Source organism: Festucalex cinctus, chromosome 4, assembly GCF_051991245.1.
Source record: "Festucalex cinctus isolate MCC-2025b chromosome 4, RoL_Fcin_1.0, whole genome shotgun sequence".
Classification (NCBI taxonomy): Eukaryota; Metazoa; Chordata; class Actinopteri; order Syngnathiformes; family Syngnathidae; genus Festucalex; species Festucalex cinctus.
The window spans coordinates 29335176-29356068 of record NC_135414.1 but is presented as its reverse complement, the minus strand read 5'-3'; the positions used below and the strand labels follow the sequence as shown (position 1 = coordinate 29356068).

The 20893-nt window shown below is 42.4% G+C and overlaps 1 protein-coding gene across 10 annotated transcripts in view; it reads left to right on the top strand.

Annotated features, from left to right (window-relative positions):
• Nucleotides 1–20893, top strand: part of LOC144018051 (uncharacterized) — a 267738-nt gene that overhangs the window by 72906 nt on the left and 173939 nt on the right. For 9 of the 10 annotated variants that reach the window (XM_077520152.1, XM_077520147.1, XM_077520146.1 and 6 more), the window contains one exon: nt 7075–7215. The exons of the other annotated variant lie outside the window; for it this stretch is intronic. In XM_077520152.1, coding sequence (XP_077376278.1) covers nt 7075–7215 — 141 coding nt within the window. The remainder of the gene's footprint in view (nt 1–7074; nt 7216–20893) is intronic. 10 annotated transcript variants of the gene reach the window in all.

Genomic DNA, 20893 nt, shown 5'->3' with positions numbered 1-20893 from the left:
CACAAAACACATGTGGACTGGTTGAGCGAACTCCCACGCACCCTCGAGGATCCTGCGGAGGGTGTAGAGCTGGTCCACTGTTCCACGGCCAGGACGAAAACCACACTGCTCCTCCTGAATCCGAGATTCGACCTCCCGACGGACCCTCCTCTCCAGCACCCCTGAATAGACCTTACCAGGGAGGCTGAGGAGTGTGATCCCTCTGTAGTTGGAACACACCCTCCGGTCCCCCTTCTTGAAAAGGGGGACCACCACCCCGGTCTGCCAATCCAGAGGCACTGTCCCCGATGTCCACGCGATGTTGTAGAGGCGTGTCAACCACGACAGCCCCACAACATCCAGAGTCTTTAGGAACTCCGGGCGGATCTCATCCACCCCCGGGGCCCTGCCACCGAGGAGCTTTCCAACCACCTCAGTGACTTCGACCCCAGAGATAGGAGAGCCCACCCCAGAGTCCCCAGACTCTGCTTCTTCAAAAGGAGACGTGTTGGTGGAATTGAGGAGGTCTTCGAAGTATTCCCCCCACCGCTTCACGACGTCCCGAGTCGAGGTCAGCAGCACCCCATCGCCACTATACACAGTGTTAATGGTGCACTGCTTTCCTCTCCTGAGACGCCGGATGGTGGACCAGAATTTCCTCGAAGCCGTCCGGAAGTCGTTTTCCATGGCCTCACCGAACTCCTCCCATGCCCGAGTTTTTGCCTCAGCAACCGCCGAAGCCGCGTTCCGCTTGGCCATCCGGTACCTGTCAGCTGCCTCCGGAGTCCGACAGGCCAAAAAGGCCCGATAGGACTCCTTCTTCAGCTTGACGGCATCCCTTACCGCTGGTGTCCACCAGCGGGTTCGAAGATTGCCGCCGCGACAGGCACCGACCACCTTACGGCCACAGCTCCGATCGGCCGCCTCAACAATGGAGGCGCGGAACATGGCCCATTCGGACTCAATGTCCCCCACCTCCCCCGAGACAAGGGAGAAGCTCTGCCGGAGGTGGGCATTGAAACTCTTTCTGACAGGGGATTCCGCCAGACGTTCCCAGCAAACCCTCACAATACGTTTGGGTCTGCCAGGTCGGACCGGCATCTTCCCCCACCATCGGAGCCAACACACCACCAGGTGGTGATCAGTTGACAGCTCCGCCCCTCTCTTCACCCGAGTGTCCAAAACATGCGGCCGCAAATCCGATGACACGACTACAAAGTCGATCATCGAACTGCGGCCTAGGGTGTCCTGGTGCCAAGTGCACATATGGACACCCTTATGCTTGAACATGGTGTTCGTTATGGACAAACCGTGACGAGCACAGAAGTCCAATAACAGAACACCGCTCGGGTTCCGATCCTTTTGAATACACAAATTATTATTAGCTGACCGTGATAGTTAGCATTTCTCTGTGATGCCACCCCAGTGGTAGGGCAAGAGAATCTGGCAACTATTGCAACTTTTTTTTATTTTATTTTTTTACCGTAACATCATTCTACCGTCCTCGTGCTCAAGCATGTTGATATATCGGGAATACCGGTACTTTAAAAAAAAAAAAAGAGAGAGAGAGAGAGACAACTTTAGACCGAATGCAACTTCTTATCGATCCGCACAGATCGAACATAAAGGTCAAACCTTGGGCGACGTGGGTAAACACAAAAGTGAAACTGACAAAGAAAGTCCAAACTTTGCAAGATTTTATGTTGGTGAAAATCTACCAAATACCAATTGTCCCCTAAATATCGTCACCCTCTTAAAATCTTAAAATAATGCCTTAAGTCATATATTGACTCATAGAATCATAGTTACATTCGTAACTGTCGTTCAATTTGCAAGATTGGTACGTTCCTTCCTTTGATACTCTGACTTAGAAGAAGCAAGTCGGCTGTCATAATGCAAGTATTCTGTGCCAGCCAGTCAACGATGAGGCATATTCTTTAAAGTAAAAATATATGTATAATGTACTGTATAAGCTGTTAATATACAAGTAGTGAATATACATTTAATTTTATTGCTCCTCCCACCAGTTATTTACAATAGCATCCTTCTAGCACAATGAAAATTAAAGTAACCCACTAAAAAAAAAAAAAGAACAAAATGGTGTGAAATGTAACAGACAACCTTTGAATTAAGTTGCTCAGACAAACGTAGCAGATGTTGCTGTTGTACAGTTTGACAGCGGACAGCTTGTAGCGAGCCTCGAATGTTATCCGTGTACTGTATACACACCAGCGCGTTTTGTCAGCCTGTTTATTCTTCGGCCTTCGCAACTTTGCTGCTGCGACATGGCCAGCGTGGACACATGCGCACAGGTTTATATCATGATAGTCGCCCCACACACACCCCAACCACCTGCCTTATCAGACATGACGAGGGGTCTGTCTTGGCCGGGGCCACAAAGCTACTTTGAAGCATCTGTCAATGAACCTGCAAATGTAAATGTATGTGTGTGGGGACTATCTCAGGTGTCAGCCGGAAGATACAAGACATGTTTGTTTGTTTTACTGATGTTGTCACACTGTTATCTTATCAACCTTGCCTACCTATTCTACCTTACCTACTAGGCAGCCTACCTTACCTAACAATAGCTCACTTGCCTGCTTCTTACATGAAAAGCAGATACTTGAATGTTTGAATTGCCATTGACAGATTTTCAATGAGATGGAACCTTTATTTAAGGTGGTATAATTGTACATCCTTGCGATGCCGATGTTTGACAACCTCTCACGACGATTTGTCTATTGTGTTCTTTGTTAGCCCCTCCCCCATTAGGCCGAGCGACAGCAGAGTGTAGGAGGCCTTTGTTTATTTTTATTTCATTCACGCATTGACAATGACAACCACGTTTCCTTTCATGCTTTTCCATTCTCCTCACTTCACACTGGTGCACACGATGATATCATTTAATAAAGCAACAATTTCTTTGTCGTAGGGATATACACTGTAGCCGCTTGCACTGTATGCCATTTTATTGCATATTGCATAATAATAAATGGAACGCGGGAGTACCTGGGATCCAAACCTAAACCCTCAAAATCGTGAGTCAGACATGCTAACCTCTTGTTCACTGTGCTGCCTAGCTTCATAACACATTTTAAAATAATATGCACATGAATTAGTGTTTGTTATCATAGACATGTCAAAACAATTAACATATTAAGATTTGGATCCTTTGCACTTAGCGGTATCTTAACCCCTCCCTTCCCACACAAAAACACATACACACATTCTCCCATGCTGAACATTGTGATACGTGACGTCAAGCTAGCCCATTGCTCTTCCCCATAAACCACCGGCAGTCTGGATGGCTTTCACAGCTCAGGCTTTTCTTTGTAGAACTTATTTAAAATGAATAAGTCCTCTAGTGCAGTGTGGTTCTCAACCCTGGTCCTCGAATACCCCTAACCAGCCTGTTTTCCGTTTCTCCCTCAGCCACCACAACTGAGGATTGTTCTCATGCTTCATGCAGAGCTTGGCTGATTGGTCGTTTCAAACACCTGTGTTGGCTGAAGTAGAACAGGCTGTATAGGGGTTCTCTGAGACCGCAGTTGAGAACCATTGCTCTGGTGAATACGATTCAACTAACTTTTGTTTTACACAACATGTGAGAGACTACATTGCACCAATATCCACCAATATTCTAAATGATGCAGATTTGGAATGCTTATTGAATTCCCTTTGCAACAATACCTGTTTTGTGAAGATTGACCCAATAGTTCCTGAGATAGAAAGGTTAAAAGGAACCCTTCTGGGGTTCCTTGCCACACCCCTTTTTGTCTAACAGTGGACCAGAGCTCCCAAACACTTGTTCCGATTGACCTAAAATTTGAGAATTAGTGTTGTGCCATCACTATCAGTAAGTGCACCAAGTTTCATTCAAATCAAAACCAGTTTGGTTACACATAATGGGTGATTGGTCATGGAACGACCCTCCTACCAACCAACTTCATCCAGTCTACCTTTAAATACCTTTACCCACCTATGTTGCCTATCCACGTTAACTAAACAATCATAGCTAACCTACCTTCTTACTATACCTCTTGCACTAGAGTGTAACTGTCGTAATATATAATGAAGTTATAAAAAAATCAACTAAATGATGCACAAAGGGGAGCTACAATGTTGTTTCTGGCTGCTGTTGCTTTTGCTTCGTTGTGGACTTGTTATGCACTATTCCCATGGGATGATTAGCAACGCAAAGGCAACATCAAAACATGCTCTGAGGGTGAATGTTTGGATGCTGAGCGGTTTGGATTACCCAGATAACATGACAAGCCCTTGACCAACCAGCGCCCTGAAGGTGAAGCCCGCGAAAGGCTATAGAACGCTATTTGATCCATAATAACGTGTTTGTGTCGACGACTGTTAGAAGCACTGTGATAAATATTGCAGTAGTCGCGGGATGTGCGTCTCCGCCTCTGCGGTGGAGTACATATCATTCTCAGCGGGGCAGGGCGGGAGCTCCTGTGGCTTCTCCCGCTGTCCGACTCTGTTCCCTTTCCCGCCTGCTAACAGGGATCGCTCGTGGAGTAGGAAGGAAACGTTGCATTTTTTTTTACGGATCTTTAAAGGTGTCGATCGCTTTGTCGAGACGGCAACCGCTGAAGTTCTTCACAATTCAGCTTTAAGTAGTGCATGATCACGGCATATGTGCTCTATTTGTCTACCAACTTTCCAAGGGTCTTTAACACTAACTATAGCTACCTACAGTAGCTTACTTAAACAACCTACCTTGTCTAACTAGCTTACCTGACATCTTGCCTACTTATCCTCCTCCACCTACCGACTCCCTCCCCTCATACCATACCCTACCCTATCCTATCTTTAACGGAGCCTACTTCTCTTCCTCTCCTATCATTTACCTACTGACCCTACCCTACCGTACTTACCATACTTTAGGGATGTAACGATAAGGGCAATATCGTGATATCGTGATATTAAAACTGCCACAATATCGTCGTCGTCGTCGTCATGTGCACAATATTTAAGGAATATTTAGGAACCCATCTGTTAAAAAAAGTCATGTTTGATTTCCATTTGTGCAGTTTTAGCACCCTCTAGTGGCTAGTTTATTAGTGCAATTTAATTTTCATTAGGGATGTTTTGGCCTTCTATGTTTAAAATCTATGGTCATTGTCAGAAGGGGAACCTAATTTGCTTGTGAAGCGATCAATGTGTGCAATTTTTTATTTTTATTTTTTTGATTTTTTTTATATTTTTTTTTACAATATTGTGTGATCTTATTTAAATATCGCCAACCCAGCCACAATATCGTGATAATTATCGCATCGTGACCGTCATATCGTGATATCATATTGTGATGTATGGATATCGTTACATCCCTACCATACTTACCTGCCTAGGTATTCTATTTGAAAACTTGCCTACCTAAGTTCATTCTGTCTTTTCTCCTTCATTTGTTGTCGTTATAGTTTTAACAAAACCGCAACCTTCCGAGTGAAGGCAAACACGAAGGCCACGGGTCATATCACCAAGTAATGAGCTGGGTCTCTCTCTGTATGAAGCTCATTTAATCACAGCAAAATTGCATATTTTAGTGGTCATAAAATCAGATGGTCATCATGGAGCCTGCTATCGATAAAAGCATTATGCGCATGAGTTGTCTTGAGGGCAATGACCCACTTTAGGTGGCAGGTTTCAAGGCCAAGAAAAAAAAAAAAAGAAGGGTGCTGTGCCCCTCCAAAAAGCTGACGAATGTAATGAAATCACCCTTGAAATTTTTTTTTTTTTTTATTTTTTTATATGGTGGGGCACGATTCCATGAAAAGCATGAGCAGAATATGTTCCCGGGTCATGTTGGCGCTTGATATTTACCTGTAGTAGATAAGTCAAATGTAATTTCCTTGTGCAAATACGTGTGAAATTAAATACACAAAAAAAGGGGACAGCTTCACGGACCCCCAGATTTATCGGGGGCCCCCCCACCCGTCGTCTGTATTTTATTGCATGTTCACTTTAAGAGAGAAATATCATAAATGACTTGATGACATTTCATGTCTGGGTGGTTCCGCCTTACTGCACCGAAGCGGCCTGGCAGCGGATACGCACTAAGTAGTTCTGCATTGGTCGCGATAAAGTGGGTAGCTTGTGATCCAAACGGCCCGCAAATCTACTTAAAGTACATTTTTATATCGCTGATAAATTGCACGCGATAAACTGCTTGGCTGCACTGCATGTAAATCTCATCACAGAGCTTGCAGGGACCTCCCACATGCAAAGAAAGTTCCATTTCTAAGACTTTATATCACGCAACTTTACCAACTACGCTATCCTGAATGTTCACTAGTCCAATTGGGATAAAAAAACACCAAGTAAATAGGAGGAGAAAACCTTAACTTCCAAATACCGCCAAGTAACTGCCAATAGCCGAGCTATTTTAATTTTTTTGTGATTTTTATTTTATTTTTTTTATTTTATTTTTTTTATGGCAGGGCGTACCAAAGACGAATACATGTACTCTTACACTATTGTTTATAAAACATGCCTGTTTGAATAGTAGTATTTTCCTGATAAAATGAAAGTCCTGGATAAAACATTACATATTTTTTTCCCAGATGCTCCTCTGTACTATATAACACGAAGGTATGCAACTAATTTGTATATAAATCAGAACATCCCTTCAGCCCATAACTAACCTACACTACGCTTTTCCTCACTAAATGTCACCAGCTGATACCGTCGCTGTACTGTAAGAAAACATATGTCAGTTTTTTTTTAGTTTTTAGGAAGTTTGCATTCGGTTTCTACGGAGTCCCTCTGGTGTCAGGGTCTGATCTTTTTTTTTTTTTTTTTTTTTTTGCTACAGTTTAGTGGGTAGCGACGATATGTGGAAACGGTCATAACGTAGAGGTCATAACAGACTTGTCCAAGGCTAAAGACACTGCACACTGACCTGATGCCTCCGAACCCGACTGAACTCTCGTGCAGTGTGCAGTATTTGGCAACTACTTTTTACTTTTCCCCTCGCAAAGCATTGTGTTGCCATTTATAACCCTAAAACGTTGTAAACCAGACACCTTATACGTTTTTACTGCCTGGCTGCAACCAGACTCACATTTTGGCTTTCCATTTTAGCAAATCCCTGCTGGGCGGCACGGTGACTGAGTGGTTAGCACGTCCGCCTCCCAGTTCTGAGGACTCGGGTTCGAGTCTAGGCTCCGGCCTTCCCGGGTGGAGTTTGCATGGTCTCCCCGTGCCCGCGTGGGTCTTCTCCAGGTACTTCGGTCTCCTCCCACATTCCAAAGACATGCTTGGCAGGTTAATTGGGCGCTCCGGATTGTCGCTAGGTGTACATGTGAGTGTGGATGGTTGTTTGTCTCTGTGTGCGCTGTGATTGGCTGGAAATCAGTCCAGGTTTTCCCCCGCCTGCTGCCTATAGCAAGCTGGGATAGGCGCCAGCTCCACCCGCGACCCTTGTGAGGAATAAGCGGTCAAGAAAATGGATGGATGGATGGATGGATGGATGGAAAATCCCTGCTTTAAAGAGCCCAGAGGTCATGTAAATAGAAATAATCAGTGAATCAGTGCATCTGTCAACGCCGCAGCGTTGCTTCTTTCCCGTTTGGTTTCAGCAAGAGCAATTTGCGCCCCTCTGCCGAAAAAGCTGCTGGCTGGCGAGGTCAGAGTGCGAAGCTGAGACGGTGTTGGCCTTTCTGTCTGGCTGCACCTGTTTCACCGCATTAAACGCTCGCCACGCTCCTTAGGGGCGTGGGGGGTGGGGTTGAGCTTAACACGTCAACACAGACACACACGCACCAGCATATGGAAGGTCGGGAATAATGAAGGTGATGTATTGTGTTAAAGGTTAGCCTGTCTGCAGGATGCTAATTGTTCTGTCAAAAATATGCAATTGGCGCACCCAAAGGCCACGCATCCATTTTGTGTTTGGCGTGTATGCGTGTGCGCGTGTGTTTGTGTGTGTCGTCTATCTTATTTATGCGGCGTGTTTGTGTTGGCTGCCCCGTGTACAAAAATAGTTCGGAAATAGCCGCGGCAATGTTTGCACGAGGTGATCAATTTGCACAACGCGAGGACGAGCTGAAGTTGCACTGATGGACGACGTGTTCTCAGCGGGCCGGCGAGCTTGATTTACAAAGCCCGGTGGGGCTCATCAGTACCTGACAGGGCACAATCCAATACAAACACCCAATACGACCTCTTCACGCTGACCTTGGCTGGAACTTTGTCTTTTGTCCCCGTGATGCGACTGGGAGGTGTTTTGTCTCACATATTTTCTACAAAGTTCCTGAAGAATTAAAAATAACCCGGATGACAGTTTTAAAAATGGACACTAAATCGGATGGCTTCGTCTCAACACGGCATTCTGCTTAACTCATTTGCTCCCAAAGACGTATTTATACGTTTTTTTGTTTTTTTTGTTTTTTGTTTTTTTTGTTTTGCTAGAGCATACAGAAGGCTTTGATGCCGCTTTGGACCTGAAGAGAATGCTTGAAGCAATGGTCGTTATTACAAAACCGGCCAGCAGGTGGCAGCAGAGTATAAGAGATCCTAGGCCATGTTGCAAAAAGCTCTTTTCCCTACTCTTTTCACCAGGAATGTGAATAATATGACACTTAGATTTTAATGCTAATTACTGCAAAACAGAAACAGATATATACTTTTTTTTTTTTTTTTTCCCCCCCTGAGTCTAATCGTTCTTTTAGTAGGGTCCAAGTTTTTTTTTATTTATTTTTTTTATAGCAATAGAACACAATAGTCTGTGGGCCTTGCAAAATCTGTCAAAATTTAGTAAAACAGCCGGTAGCAAAGGGGGTTGGGAGTGAATGAGTTAATATTGCGCTTGTGGAATATGATCTAAGCAGCAATATCGGCCCGTTTTTAATCTATCTCAGGCCCTGTTCACACCAAAGCCCGTATCATTGAATCCGCACAAGTTTCTTACCGTTTAGGCAGTTCGTCCACAAAACGGCGCAGTTTCGGAGCTTGAAACCGATCACTTTTGAAACCGGGCTCCTGAGTGGAAACGCGCCCCACGTATGTTCCTGTGTTCCAACCATAGCAGGATAGCTACTTCTCCCGTGACTGAGCACGGACCGCCAGTCTGTCAACAACGATCGCGGATAGCCGTGTCTTCGTCGTTTTACGCAACCTCCTAAGCTTATTCGTGCTTTTACAGCAAAATGTTTTGCGAGATGTTGTACCCGGCATTGTCAATTCTCCGTTGTTGTGTTCGTCCCACTGATCTATATATATTACTGGATAGCCGATAGCCCGTTCACGGCCGTGTAAGCCGTTGAAGCGACAGGGCAGCCGTCTTACTCCTCCAATCTCGCGAACAGACAACTCTTTAAACTTACTTTGAAGACCCCTTTTCTTTTATCGCTCAGTTGCTAGACCCCTGTTGTTTCTACTAAGTACTGTCTCACATGTTCTCTAATTTCGATACTGTAAATGTATAGGATTATATGCCGAGAAACGTTTCTTGGGAGGAGTAAATGGCGGCCTCGCGGCTACAGAACTGGTTATTCAGATTTGTGGTTCGACTTCTTCGCTGATTTTTCTTCTACGTTCTCTATTAACTCCGTATGGCAGGGCTACAGCGCCACTCCAGGCTTGGCATGTATATTACAGCCGTTAAACGTCCTCGGCATCTTCTTTTGGACACTCGCATGTCTTGAGACGGTTCTGTCTGTACAAGATATGTTTTAGGAACTTGCTTCAATGTAAACAGAGCCTCAGGAGGCGGTCATTTTTGCCATCTTGCTGTCGACTGAAAATGACATCACAGTTGCTCAGGTAACGACCAATCACGGCTCACCTGTTTTCTGGGTTTGCTCATGTGACATACGCAAGCTGAGCTCTTCGGCACTGTCATGTCATTTTCAGTCAACAGCAATGGCTAGCGTGTTGCACAATTCCCCCTAACTGTTTTTGGTCACTTTAAAAATACTTCCCATGAGCGACCCAAGATGCAGCAGGCTTTCGAGTCCTCAAATTAGCTGACAAATTTCAGCGAAGCGGCGTTGATTAAAGGCCTCTTCCTCTGTAACGGTGAGCTGGTCCTGTCGCCACAGGCTGGCTTTGCTTTAAGGAGAGTCGCTGTGTCAGAGCGGCCGGTAATGAGGGCCGCACTGTGCAGCGAGGCTGCTCGCACTTGCGCTACAGTCTTGAGGTTAAATGATATGACAGGCTCGCCTGCCTTTAAAGGTCAGCGAGATTTTTTATTGCCAACACCGTGCCCGGAGTTTATTGAAATGCTTATGTATTACGGCTGCAGGATAGCTGGAAGTGTAGCATCACCATGATATATTCTTCGAGAGGGGAAAAAGGCTAATTTACAAGAAAAAAAAAGAAGTCATATTTCTGAAGAAATGTATTTTTCACAAAAATGGTTCTACATGAAAAACTCATTTTTTTTTTTCAAGAAAAAAGTCATAACGAAAAAACTAATGCTTTAACTTTTAAAAAGTAATGTTTTGAAGTCATACTTTTTTTTAGATTTTATTTTTTTTTTAAAGAAAATATCAAAATGTCAATATCAAAGTTCCCCCCCCGCCCAAAAAAAAAAAGATTTTAACAGGCGTTAGTTCCCCCCCCATTTTTAGCCCACCCCAAAGCCGCTTTTTTTTTTTTTATAGATTTTTAAAAAAAATATTTTTTTTATTTTTATTTTTTATTTTTTTTATCATGTCAAATATGTCAGGTTTCTTTAAGAAAGTAAGTTATTTTATTTATTTATTTATTTTTTAGTATCCTGTGAACTGAAGTACAAGTACAAGTACACAATTCTGCCTTTTTGATAGAGATTTTGGATTTATAAGAAAAAAGTTGCAATGTTGCCAGAATAACATCTTTTATTTAACACAAATAATTTCTTTTATTTTTTTTAAATGCTACATTAGTTTTTAGAACAAACTTATAATCATACCAAAATGGCAGCCATTTTGTAGATCAGAAGTATTAAGGCCACACTGAAAGGAGAGAGGAAAAAAAAATCTATAGAATTTTTACTGGGTGAATGTATCATAAGAATTAAACTTAAATAATCCAAAGGAAATATTTGAGGGAAAAAAATAATAATAATTTTTGGGGATTTTTTTTCTACGATCACTTTTTTTGTGCAAAAATACCTTTATTAGTTTCCTCCAGTACTGTACTACTTTTCTCGCTGCCTATTTTACGCACGATTGCAGAGCAGCATGACAATTAGCCATTATTGTCTTCAGTGTAAATCATCACCTCATTTATAGCCTGAAATATCATTTTTTTTTTTTTTTTTCCCCCCATTCTTGTACAATTAGTGCCGTTGTTTCGTCTGCCTCTCGTTCATTTTTACGGCCTCTGTACATGATGTTGCCTTTTCAAGCCAAACATGCATTTATTTTAAAGTTTGTCGTAAAGCGTTACGGGCTCGACATAATGTCGTCTGGCACCGATACTCGCATTGAGCGCATGCGTGATACGTGGACAAGTGGGCGATGGCAACGCGGTCATTCTGTCAATAGGCGGGGTGTCGTTAAAGTTTTACGGCCGTCGCTTTAATCCTCTCAAAATGGACGCTCCTACACGCACACGCATTTTGTCTGGGGTCAGCAATGCTTCCTGGGTTTTTACCTCGTGGATGCGTTCCAGGCCGAGCGCTCACATATGCTCGGTGCTGTGAAACTTGCTGACTGCGGCGTAACAATGCCGAGCCCCGTGGAGCGCATCTGTGAAAGTTCCGGCCCTGGCCGACGCAGACGTAGACACGCAGACAGCATACGTAAACACACACACACACATGGCAGAGCAACGCGGGTCGAATGAAAAGCATATTTTTCAAATGTACAATTTTTTATTTTTATTTTTTGGTGAGGGTGTGTGTTAATTGGCGCTTCAGGCTGCCCTGGCGTATCACCGGTGAGCTTATTCATCATGATGAGTCTCCAATTGCGTTTGCTTTAAGGAATCATTAAACTCTCACACTTTGAAATAGTCAACAGCTCCTTGGAAAACAGCCAACTACAGAAAAAAACAAAAAACAAACACCGAATATCTCACAAGTATTTCACTTCAGTAAATAGCCGACAAATGAGGTCAAAGTTGGCCTAATGTAATCAACGTGTGACGAGGCCACAGTTTTGGCTAATCCTCAATTTTGATGTCATAAAAGCTTCACAATTTGGCACCCACTTCCCACTGAGAATAACCACTTGTGATTGCGGCTGATTTCTGGATGAATTCCCAAGTAGGAGGTTGATCACTGGAATGCAACCAAAAGAGGATGCTAAAAAAAAAATTAGGTGCCCACATCTGACTGATCAGCTAGCTAGCTTAGCATAGTTCTCTCAGGGCAGTTATCGGGTGAATGCGGTTGTTCATAGGCTACGCAATTTCAACATAAAACTGTAAATGTATATAAATTACCTTATTTAGCTTTTATTTTGAAGTTGGCCCTCAGAAGCAGAGCTGCAATGCTCTTCGCTGAGGCGGGCAAAAACGTTGTTCCGCCGGCCCGTCATTGACGGATGGCCACACAGTGAATTCTGTAGAGTAAATTTTACTCTCAACAGAATCAATTTGGTCCCACTCTAAACAAAGTAAAAATTACACTTGGAAGAGAGTAAAATATTCACAGTAAATTTTACTCAAAGTAATTTGAGTGTGTATGAGAGAACAAAGTTACAGAAGGGATTAGAAACAAACGGGGGATAAGAGGGTGTGGTCTTGGGGGCATAACTTGTGATGCCCTTTTCAGGGGTTGTACCTGAACTCCTCGTAGGGAATACACCCACTCGATTTGTATAAAAGCTGATTTTCTGTTTTTACATCTTCTGTTGGACGCTATTAAACTGAGAAGGTCTACGATCATCTACTAGTGTGTCGTACCTAATATTGTGATTATAGCATAGCTAATGAGCCTTAGCTCACTGTCTTTTGTTGCCACAATTGTTGTCATTCTCCCGACGCTGTGCTTGAAACGATTTCGCTTGAAACGCACACAAGTGCATCCTATAAAAACGCATACATGTTTCGCATGTCTCCGATGAGTCAATAAGTGTTTTCCAATCCCTGCAAAGCGCCTTTTGCGCTCGCTCGGTTCCCCACCGGCAGCTCGCCGGGCCGCACGTATCATGATCGATGTGACAAATAGGGGCACGTCTGGACAACAAAGGAACGCGCCGCCCGAGAACTCAATGAGCCTATTTATAATGGAGGCTTTGTCCATCGGAGTAACGATCCCGCGGTGCCGGGCTGGGACCCCCTTCCCCGGGCTGTCGCTGCAGACAAACAGCAAAAATAACCCCTGGGCGGTGGGCATTGTGCTGTCGCGCAGGTTGTTCAAACGTGTGTTTGGGTGGCCCGGCCATTGATACTATTATTTGGAAAATTCGTTCTGTGTGAGGTGGGCTCCAATGACACATTCACATGGTGTATAAAGTAGTTTGATGTGGGTAATTCTTCTATTAGAGTAACTAATTTGCTCCCAATAATGTGAAAATATGTTTTTTTTTATGTTTTAAGTGTCCCAAAGACGTATCTATACGTCTTTTTCGTTTTGTTTTTTTAATGCTAAAGCATACAGAAGGCTTTGATGCAGCCTCTCAACTGCAAAGAATGGTTGCAGAAATGGTAGTTATTACACAAACGGCCAGCAGGTGGCAGCAGAGCAAAGGAGATCAACCAGGGCCATCTAGAAAAAAAGCTGAATTACAATTTTAAATAGATTTGTGAAAACTGATGAAACTGAGCTCTCTTCTAATGCTAATTGCTGCAAAACGGAAACAGATAGAAACATACTTATTTTTCCTGATGAAAGAAGAGACTTTAATCTTTCTTGTGATAGGTTCCATACTTTTATTGCAATAGAACACAATATTCTGTGGGCCATGCAAAATCGGTCAGAATCCAGTATAACAGCCGGGAGCGAACAGGACTGCTTCTGTGAAAATGGAGGCGAGTGAATGAGTTTAGGTTTGACCAATAAAGTCCTCACACCCAATTTTTTTATTACAAAGCCTACAGTGGTTAAACATTCATTTACCTTTGACAGTGGAGGAATTCTGTCATCTTTTCACAAATACTGTCTTTTACAAGTTTTTTTCATTGGTGTTCCAGCTGGTAAAGAAACGCGGCCAGCGAAGCGCACTCGTCATCATGTGAGCGAGAGATGACATTCCCAGACTCATTCCTGCGGGTAACAGGCTCGCAGCCTCGGACACGTTAGCGCTCCATTGTCGGGTAATTGAGGTCTTATCACTTGGCGAGATGCGGTCACGAGAAAACGGACAATCAGCGCAAGCAGAGCTTTTTTTCTCAAACGGAGAGATTGCCATTGCCGTATGATCGATACGGTGAAGTGCCAACTGTATCTTCAAATGCAGTTTTTCACAACCTTCTTGAACACTCGAGTTGTGTGAACTGCAGATGAAACATTTATCATGCAGTAAATTCTTCTCATGGTGTAGCCCCTTCAGACCATAAACATCATGCAAATCAAATCCAGCTCCAAAGAATTTTTTGGACCCTAAATATACCCAAAACTATGACACCCAAAACACTTTAGTATTATTTAAAACTTTAAATAAATTCTTTAATGTGGAATTAATTCTGATAAATACAGATGTTGTCGGAACAATGATGGAGAATAATAAAGAAACCTTTGGACCTATCTTTATTTCATTAGTCCGGTTTTATTTTAGTGTCAAGCTTGTGTCTAAGACAATGTAAAAAGCTGTAAGCGCTCTTCCAAACCTTTTCTGCGTCCCCACTTATCTGTCCGGAGAATGAAAAGCTAATATCTGTATTGCGCTCTGGAGTTGGATCCCAAAGACGCAGACATAAATGAGATTTTAACTCTTTATTTGCATAACATTGAGGCGCTAAGCTAACTTGGGCTGTGGAGGTGCACGGGGAAATAGAGGAATAATCCGACAAAACTAGTGCTGTTCCGATACCGATACTGGTATTGGCAGAGGCCCTGTACTGCATTAATCGGTATCGGTGACGACGAACAAGTAACATGCTGAGACCATTGATTCCAACGCTAATATAGGACCTTGGATGCAGCATCTTGTCTTGCTCGTGCACAACATTCACTGATATGTGACATGTTTACTGCATGCCGATCTAAAATATCCTATTGGCCCTTGAATGCTCTGAACCAATGGCAGGACAGCTTTTTCATTTTGAGGGAAAAAAACAAACAAAACATAGGTATTGGTATGGTATCGGCATCGGCCGATACTGCAAAGCTGGGTATCGGAATCATATCGGGGGCCAAAAAACGGTATCGGAACTACACTAGACAAAACACACTTCTCATTCAGGCTTATATAGACAGTGTATAGATCAGATTGGCTGTGGGTAGCAGGACTGACATGGAATTATCTGACTCCATAGCTCCATGACTCCTGACATCACATAGCTTCTGACATCACATAGCGTTTTACCAGTTGAAACCAGATGCTGGTTACATCAGTTCAAAACAGACACTTGACCATACGGTCATGACCCGAACAACATGGCCCCAAAATAACACACAGGCAAAACACAGCCATGACAATCTGTCCATCAATCTTCCTTTTGTAGTTCCGAACCCCCGGAAGTGAAAATTTTCACCCCACAAATGTTTACCTCAGTCCAATAATAGTACATTATTTTCCTGAATGTCCTGACTTCACCCATAGGAATCTTACCTATGTGATTGTGATCCCAAGCCTGAAGCAATGCACTTCAATTGAAGCACTGGTCAACTCTTAAGTTAAATAAAGAAAAACTAATAAAATCCTGAAAATCCACCATACTAGAAAATCTAAAATCTCATCAAATTAACTCCAATTAAAGCAGCATAATTATGCTTGTTGTGCCACGGTCAATGCAACTGCTCTTCTAGCCACTTATTCAAGATAACGCCACCTTTCACAAAAGAAAAAGGAAAAAAAAAAGAATGATGAGAACAAATTTATAGACAGGAAAAAAAGAAGTCCACGGCAATCATGGGCACATGCATGTGTCATTAAATTAATTGGATGGCCCCTCCTGCCAGTTCTTCATGAAAACTGCCACCTTGTACAACAGAAATAAACAAAACTCCCACAAAACAGTGAGAGTGATCACTAATCAAACCATAATTAGGCCTGGCTTGTCTCTCTTTTCGCTCTCTCCCTTTTTTTTTTTAAATCGAAGCCACGGAAATGTAACACAGCCCGCTAATGTCAATAAGTGTGTCACTGCATCCCACTGCTCTGTCTCGCCCAATTACATTATATTAATATGGCGTAATTACAGCGAGAAGATTGAAGGAGAAATTTAATGTTTCGCAGCACGGGGGTGATGGTGATGATGGTGGTGGGGGGGGCAACGCTGGGACTGCATGAGGGATGGCTTCATCTGGCCTCGCTTGACTACGCTGCGCGTATGTGTGCGTGCGTGCGTGCGTGTTGACTTGCTTGAGTGATGCCGCCACGCTGATAGCTTGTCAACAAAATTCACATCAGGCGGCGGCGGCGTTAATGAGCGTTCTGACGATTCACGCTGCTGACTTTTAATTAATTCCAAGACGACACCTCGTATGACTCGCCGCCTAAGTAGTAAACACACTATCTTACCCACATGGTACACACACAACAGCCGCCATATTTGTCTGGGTAGTTTGGAGTTTATGTATGTTGCAGTTCTACACCACGCGGTGGTATTCACTGCTCGCTTTGCGTATCTGGAATTAGATGTCCAGTATAATGTTTGATGATGACAAAATGACTTTAAAAAAAAAAAAAAAAAGTTAAATGTTGAACTAGACAAAGACCAAAAAAGAATAGAAAACAAATCTTAAAAAAAACAAAAACGTTTATTCATAACTTTTAAGATTTATTATGTCTGCTGTACATGATTTAGATTGATTTTTTTTTCTATAGTGCCACGGGGTGTTGACTTAAAGTAATACCCCGCGGCATTATGGGAAAATATGCTATGTTTGTAGCATTTCGCCTATAAATACGTTCGAATGTTACTATTTGCGAGCATGTTCGAACATATTTGATTATTTAAATATGTTCGAGCGTACTCGCCGGTCAAAAATGTTTACTCTACATTGGCAGCTCCACACTTGAACTAATATTTGTGGGAATGCTTTAGTGATTTTTATTCTCCACACTTTTTTTTTTGCCATGTAACAACTCCCACATAATACTTCAAATTTCAACTTGCTTCAAAAATTCACACCTCCCGGGGTATCTATCATCTGATTCCACGTTTCTTACAGTATTCGCACAATTTAACATTTAATATTAAAACTTTTCCCCATTCATTTTCAACGGGATGGACATTGAACGATGTCTGTCACTTTCCACGTCCACTTCCATACATATCAATCAATCAACTTTATTTATATGCCACCTTTCATACATTCAAATTGCAACTCAAAGTGCTGGACATCCATAATACAATAAAAGGTTAAAAAAAAAAAATAAAATAAATGGCGGGGCACAGAAGTACCCTGTAAGGAAAGGCACCCAGGAGGAGTTCATCCACAGTGAGATGGATGAAGACCAGCCAACCCTCTCACTGTGGAGGCTCCCCCATGAGGAAACTGTGGAGCTATAAATTTAATTACTACCAAATAAAAACATTTAAACACTAAAAGAAAACAGTTAAACTCTCTAGAAAAATAAATAAATAAATAAAAAATATATATCTTTATCAACATTACCAGATGTTTGAGACTGCTCGTTGGCACAGTTTGTAAAGTGCATTGTCCAGTAGCCAGGTCATCATTTCATAATTTATCTCTCAATTTACTTCATAAGCATTCCACATGCATTCAAATCTTAGCATTCACCTATTAGCATTCAGCAATTCCCATGGCTGAGCAATTTTCTGATGAATCGGAATTGAACGGGAAATGGCAGCATCCGGACTGACAGCTCCCAGTTGACGTCTTGCATCTTGGAAAATCAAAATAATAATTAAAAAAAAACTGCTCTCAACCAGTTACAATACAGAAGACCTCGTTTCAACATAGTCTCTAGTCATTAAGGTCTTAAAGAGAGATTTCCAAATCTGTAATGTCTGTCACAAACAGGATTTTTTCTTACAGAGAAAAAATAAAATAAAAACTAGATGGACAGTGGCATTTGATATCAGGAATTAGTTTGTCAAAAATACTATTGTCAGGACACAATGACTAAAATTCTTTTTTTCTGCTTGAATGTAGTTTTCTTCTAAAGCCAGCATAAACACTTGCGTCAAATCCCTCACCGTTGTCCCGGCCGCGCCTGAGCGCTTTTCTGATGAATCGGAACCAAACGTGAAGCAGACGCAGCGAGACTGACAGCTCCCGGTCGGTGTCTTGCGAAGAAGAGTCGCTTCCTCTGACTGACAGGCCAGTTGGGGCGGGTTAGTGGCGGCTGCGTTCGTCGAATGCCTGTTCTCAAGCATGGCGCCCTCTGAGGTAACGAGAGGAGACAAAAACGCATGTCAGGGCTTCCTGCGGAGGGAAGCGGCAACAAAACAAGATTAAGACGTGAAGATGTTTGAAAAGGCACAGTCGAGCATTTCGAACTCTTGCCGTTCATTTATCTCCCATTACGGTGCACGCCCAAGCAAAGCCGCGAGATTTATGGCCACTCCAGAGCAACAAATATGAGCATTTTTTCCTCATTTATTGACGTCAAAATGCTCCCGCACCAGGTAAACATCCCGACGACAAATTGTGGCTTTTCAGTTTGGTGCTACTGAACACAACATGGAGCAACTTTGTCATTGTTAGGCTAGGATTAGGTTACGGGTCAAAGGTAGGTTAACAGAGTTTAGGTTTAGTGGTAAGATTATTGTTCTGAGTTAGGGTTCAGGTTTCTCTTAGTTTAGGTTTGGTTCGATGAGCATTAGAGGTAACATTAGCGCCACAATTACAGGCAGTTTTAGAGCTAGGGTTAAGGAGCTAGCATTAAATTTAGGGGTTGTGAGGAATAAGCGGTTCAGAAAATGGATGGATGGGTGGTTGGGTTGGATTGAATTGTTGTTCGGGGAGAAGATGAGTTTAAGGGTTAGAGTTTGAGTTTAGGGTTATGGTTTGGTTTGGTTAGATTCGCATTATAGTTACAGTCAGTTTTAGAGCGAGGGCTAGGAGCTAGAGTTGATAGATTTAGGGTTAGAATATTGTTTGTTCGGATGAGTTTTAGGGTTCAGGTTTATGCTGAGTTAGTTTGGTTAGCATTAGGGGTAATGTCCAGCTCTCATGTCACAGTTATAGCGAGGGTTAGCGCAAGAACTTGTTCAAGGTTTGGGGTTGATTAGGTGTTAGTTAGTTGGGGTAGGATTCTTGTTCGATTACCAAAGGGTTTGGAGTTCGCATCTTGATAGTGTCTGGGTTTAGACTTAGACTTAGACTTGAGGGTGGCATTTGAGCTAATACTGCTTTGCAGAGTCAACTGAGTGCCTTACTTTTAGGGGATACTCTCCAACAACCTCATATTCTCAGAAATGTGACTATAGGCTAGTGACTTAGTTGGTGTTCACAGTAGGGATGTAACGATATCCAAACATCACGAGACGATTTGATCACGATAATGAGGGTCACGATACGATAACTATCACGATATTGTGGGGAGGTTGGCGATATAAAAAAACTCACAATATTGTAAAAAAATAAAATAAAATAAACTCATCCTAAAAAACAATATTGTGCTTATACAGAAATATTATAAAAAATAAAAATATGATAAAAATATGATTTTATATATATAAAAATACATAAATATATGTATTGAGGCACTTGCTCACATATTGACCCAGTTCACAAACATATTACTTTCCCCTTCATCTGACCATTAGTGTGGATTTTAAATGTATAAGGGCCAAAACATGCCTTGTGAAAATTAAAGTGCACTAAAAAAAAAAGAAAAAAAAAGAAAAACTAGACACAAGGGGGTGCTAGAACTGCACAAATGGAAATCAACCTGACTTTTTTTTTTTTTTTTTAGCAGATGTGCTGCTTTTAATATCCTGACATGACGACGACGACGATATATTGTGGGAGATTGAATATCGCAATATCACGATATTGCCGGTATTGTGACATCCCTAGTTCACACATTATGCAACTTTTATGTCCTCTTTGGACCTCCTCAAAGGACCTTAATATGATGTCCAGTACATGTTCTATCACAAAACATGGCATTGTTAAAGCAACACAAGACTTATAGCTCACCTTCCGGTATTCGATTAGACATTGTGTATAAAGAACAAAAAATGCAAATATCTCTGGCATCTTATTCCCTGAACAATGACCTCTGTTACAGGACGGCTCTCAGAACTTTGTCTGAAGTGCAATCACACACGCCAATAATGTTTCATACTTGTATTTACGAATTCCCTTTGTGAGTCCAGCTCAATATTTTTCGAGGGCACGACTTGCGCTACTTGTCACGCGCCAGCAATCAAAACTTATTCATTCCTAATTGTGTTTTTTAATCAATCCTGAGGGTGGTCGCAGCATACAACAGAGTGTTTGTATACGGCTGAGCTAATGTATCAAACCCCAGGGTAATTCATTACAATTAGCGGCTACTCATTAAGGTAAGTAATGCTACCGCCTCAGCTCAACGGCAATCTAATCAAAGACACAAGTCAGGCCTTCACTGGGGGGAAATTCATAATAGAGAAGGACAACAATAGCTAAATGTCATTTGAGGGATGTTTGGAAGCACCTTGTTCTGACTAAATTGTCCTGCCGGGACTGACGGATGGACTGTCACAGAAGAACGGGAACATCGCTGCGCACCCCATACGGGAATTGCATTTTACTGATGAAGGCCATGGCCACAAATACATGGAGCCGATTTATTATTTTTTTGTTTTTTTTAAAAAAAAAAAAGCCCATTCGTACTTTTTTTTTTTTTTTTCCAAGGAATATGTCTACATAGATGCTGGAAACGTTGTAGTATATATGCCA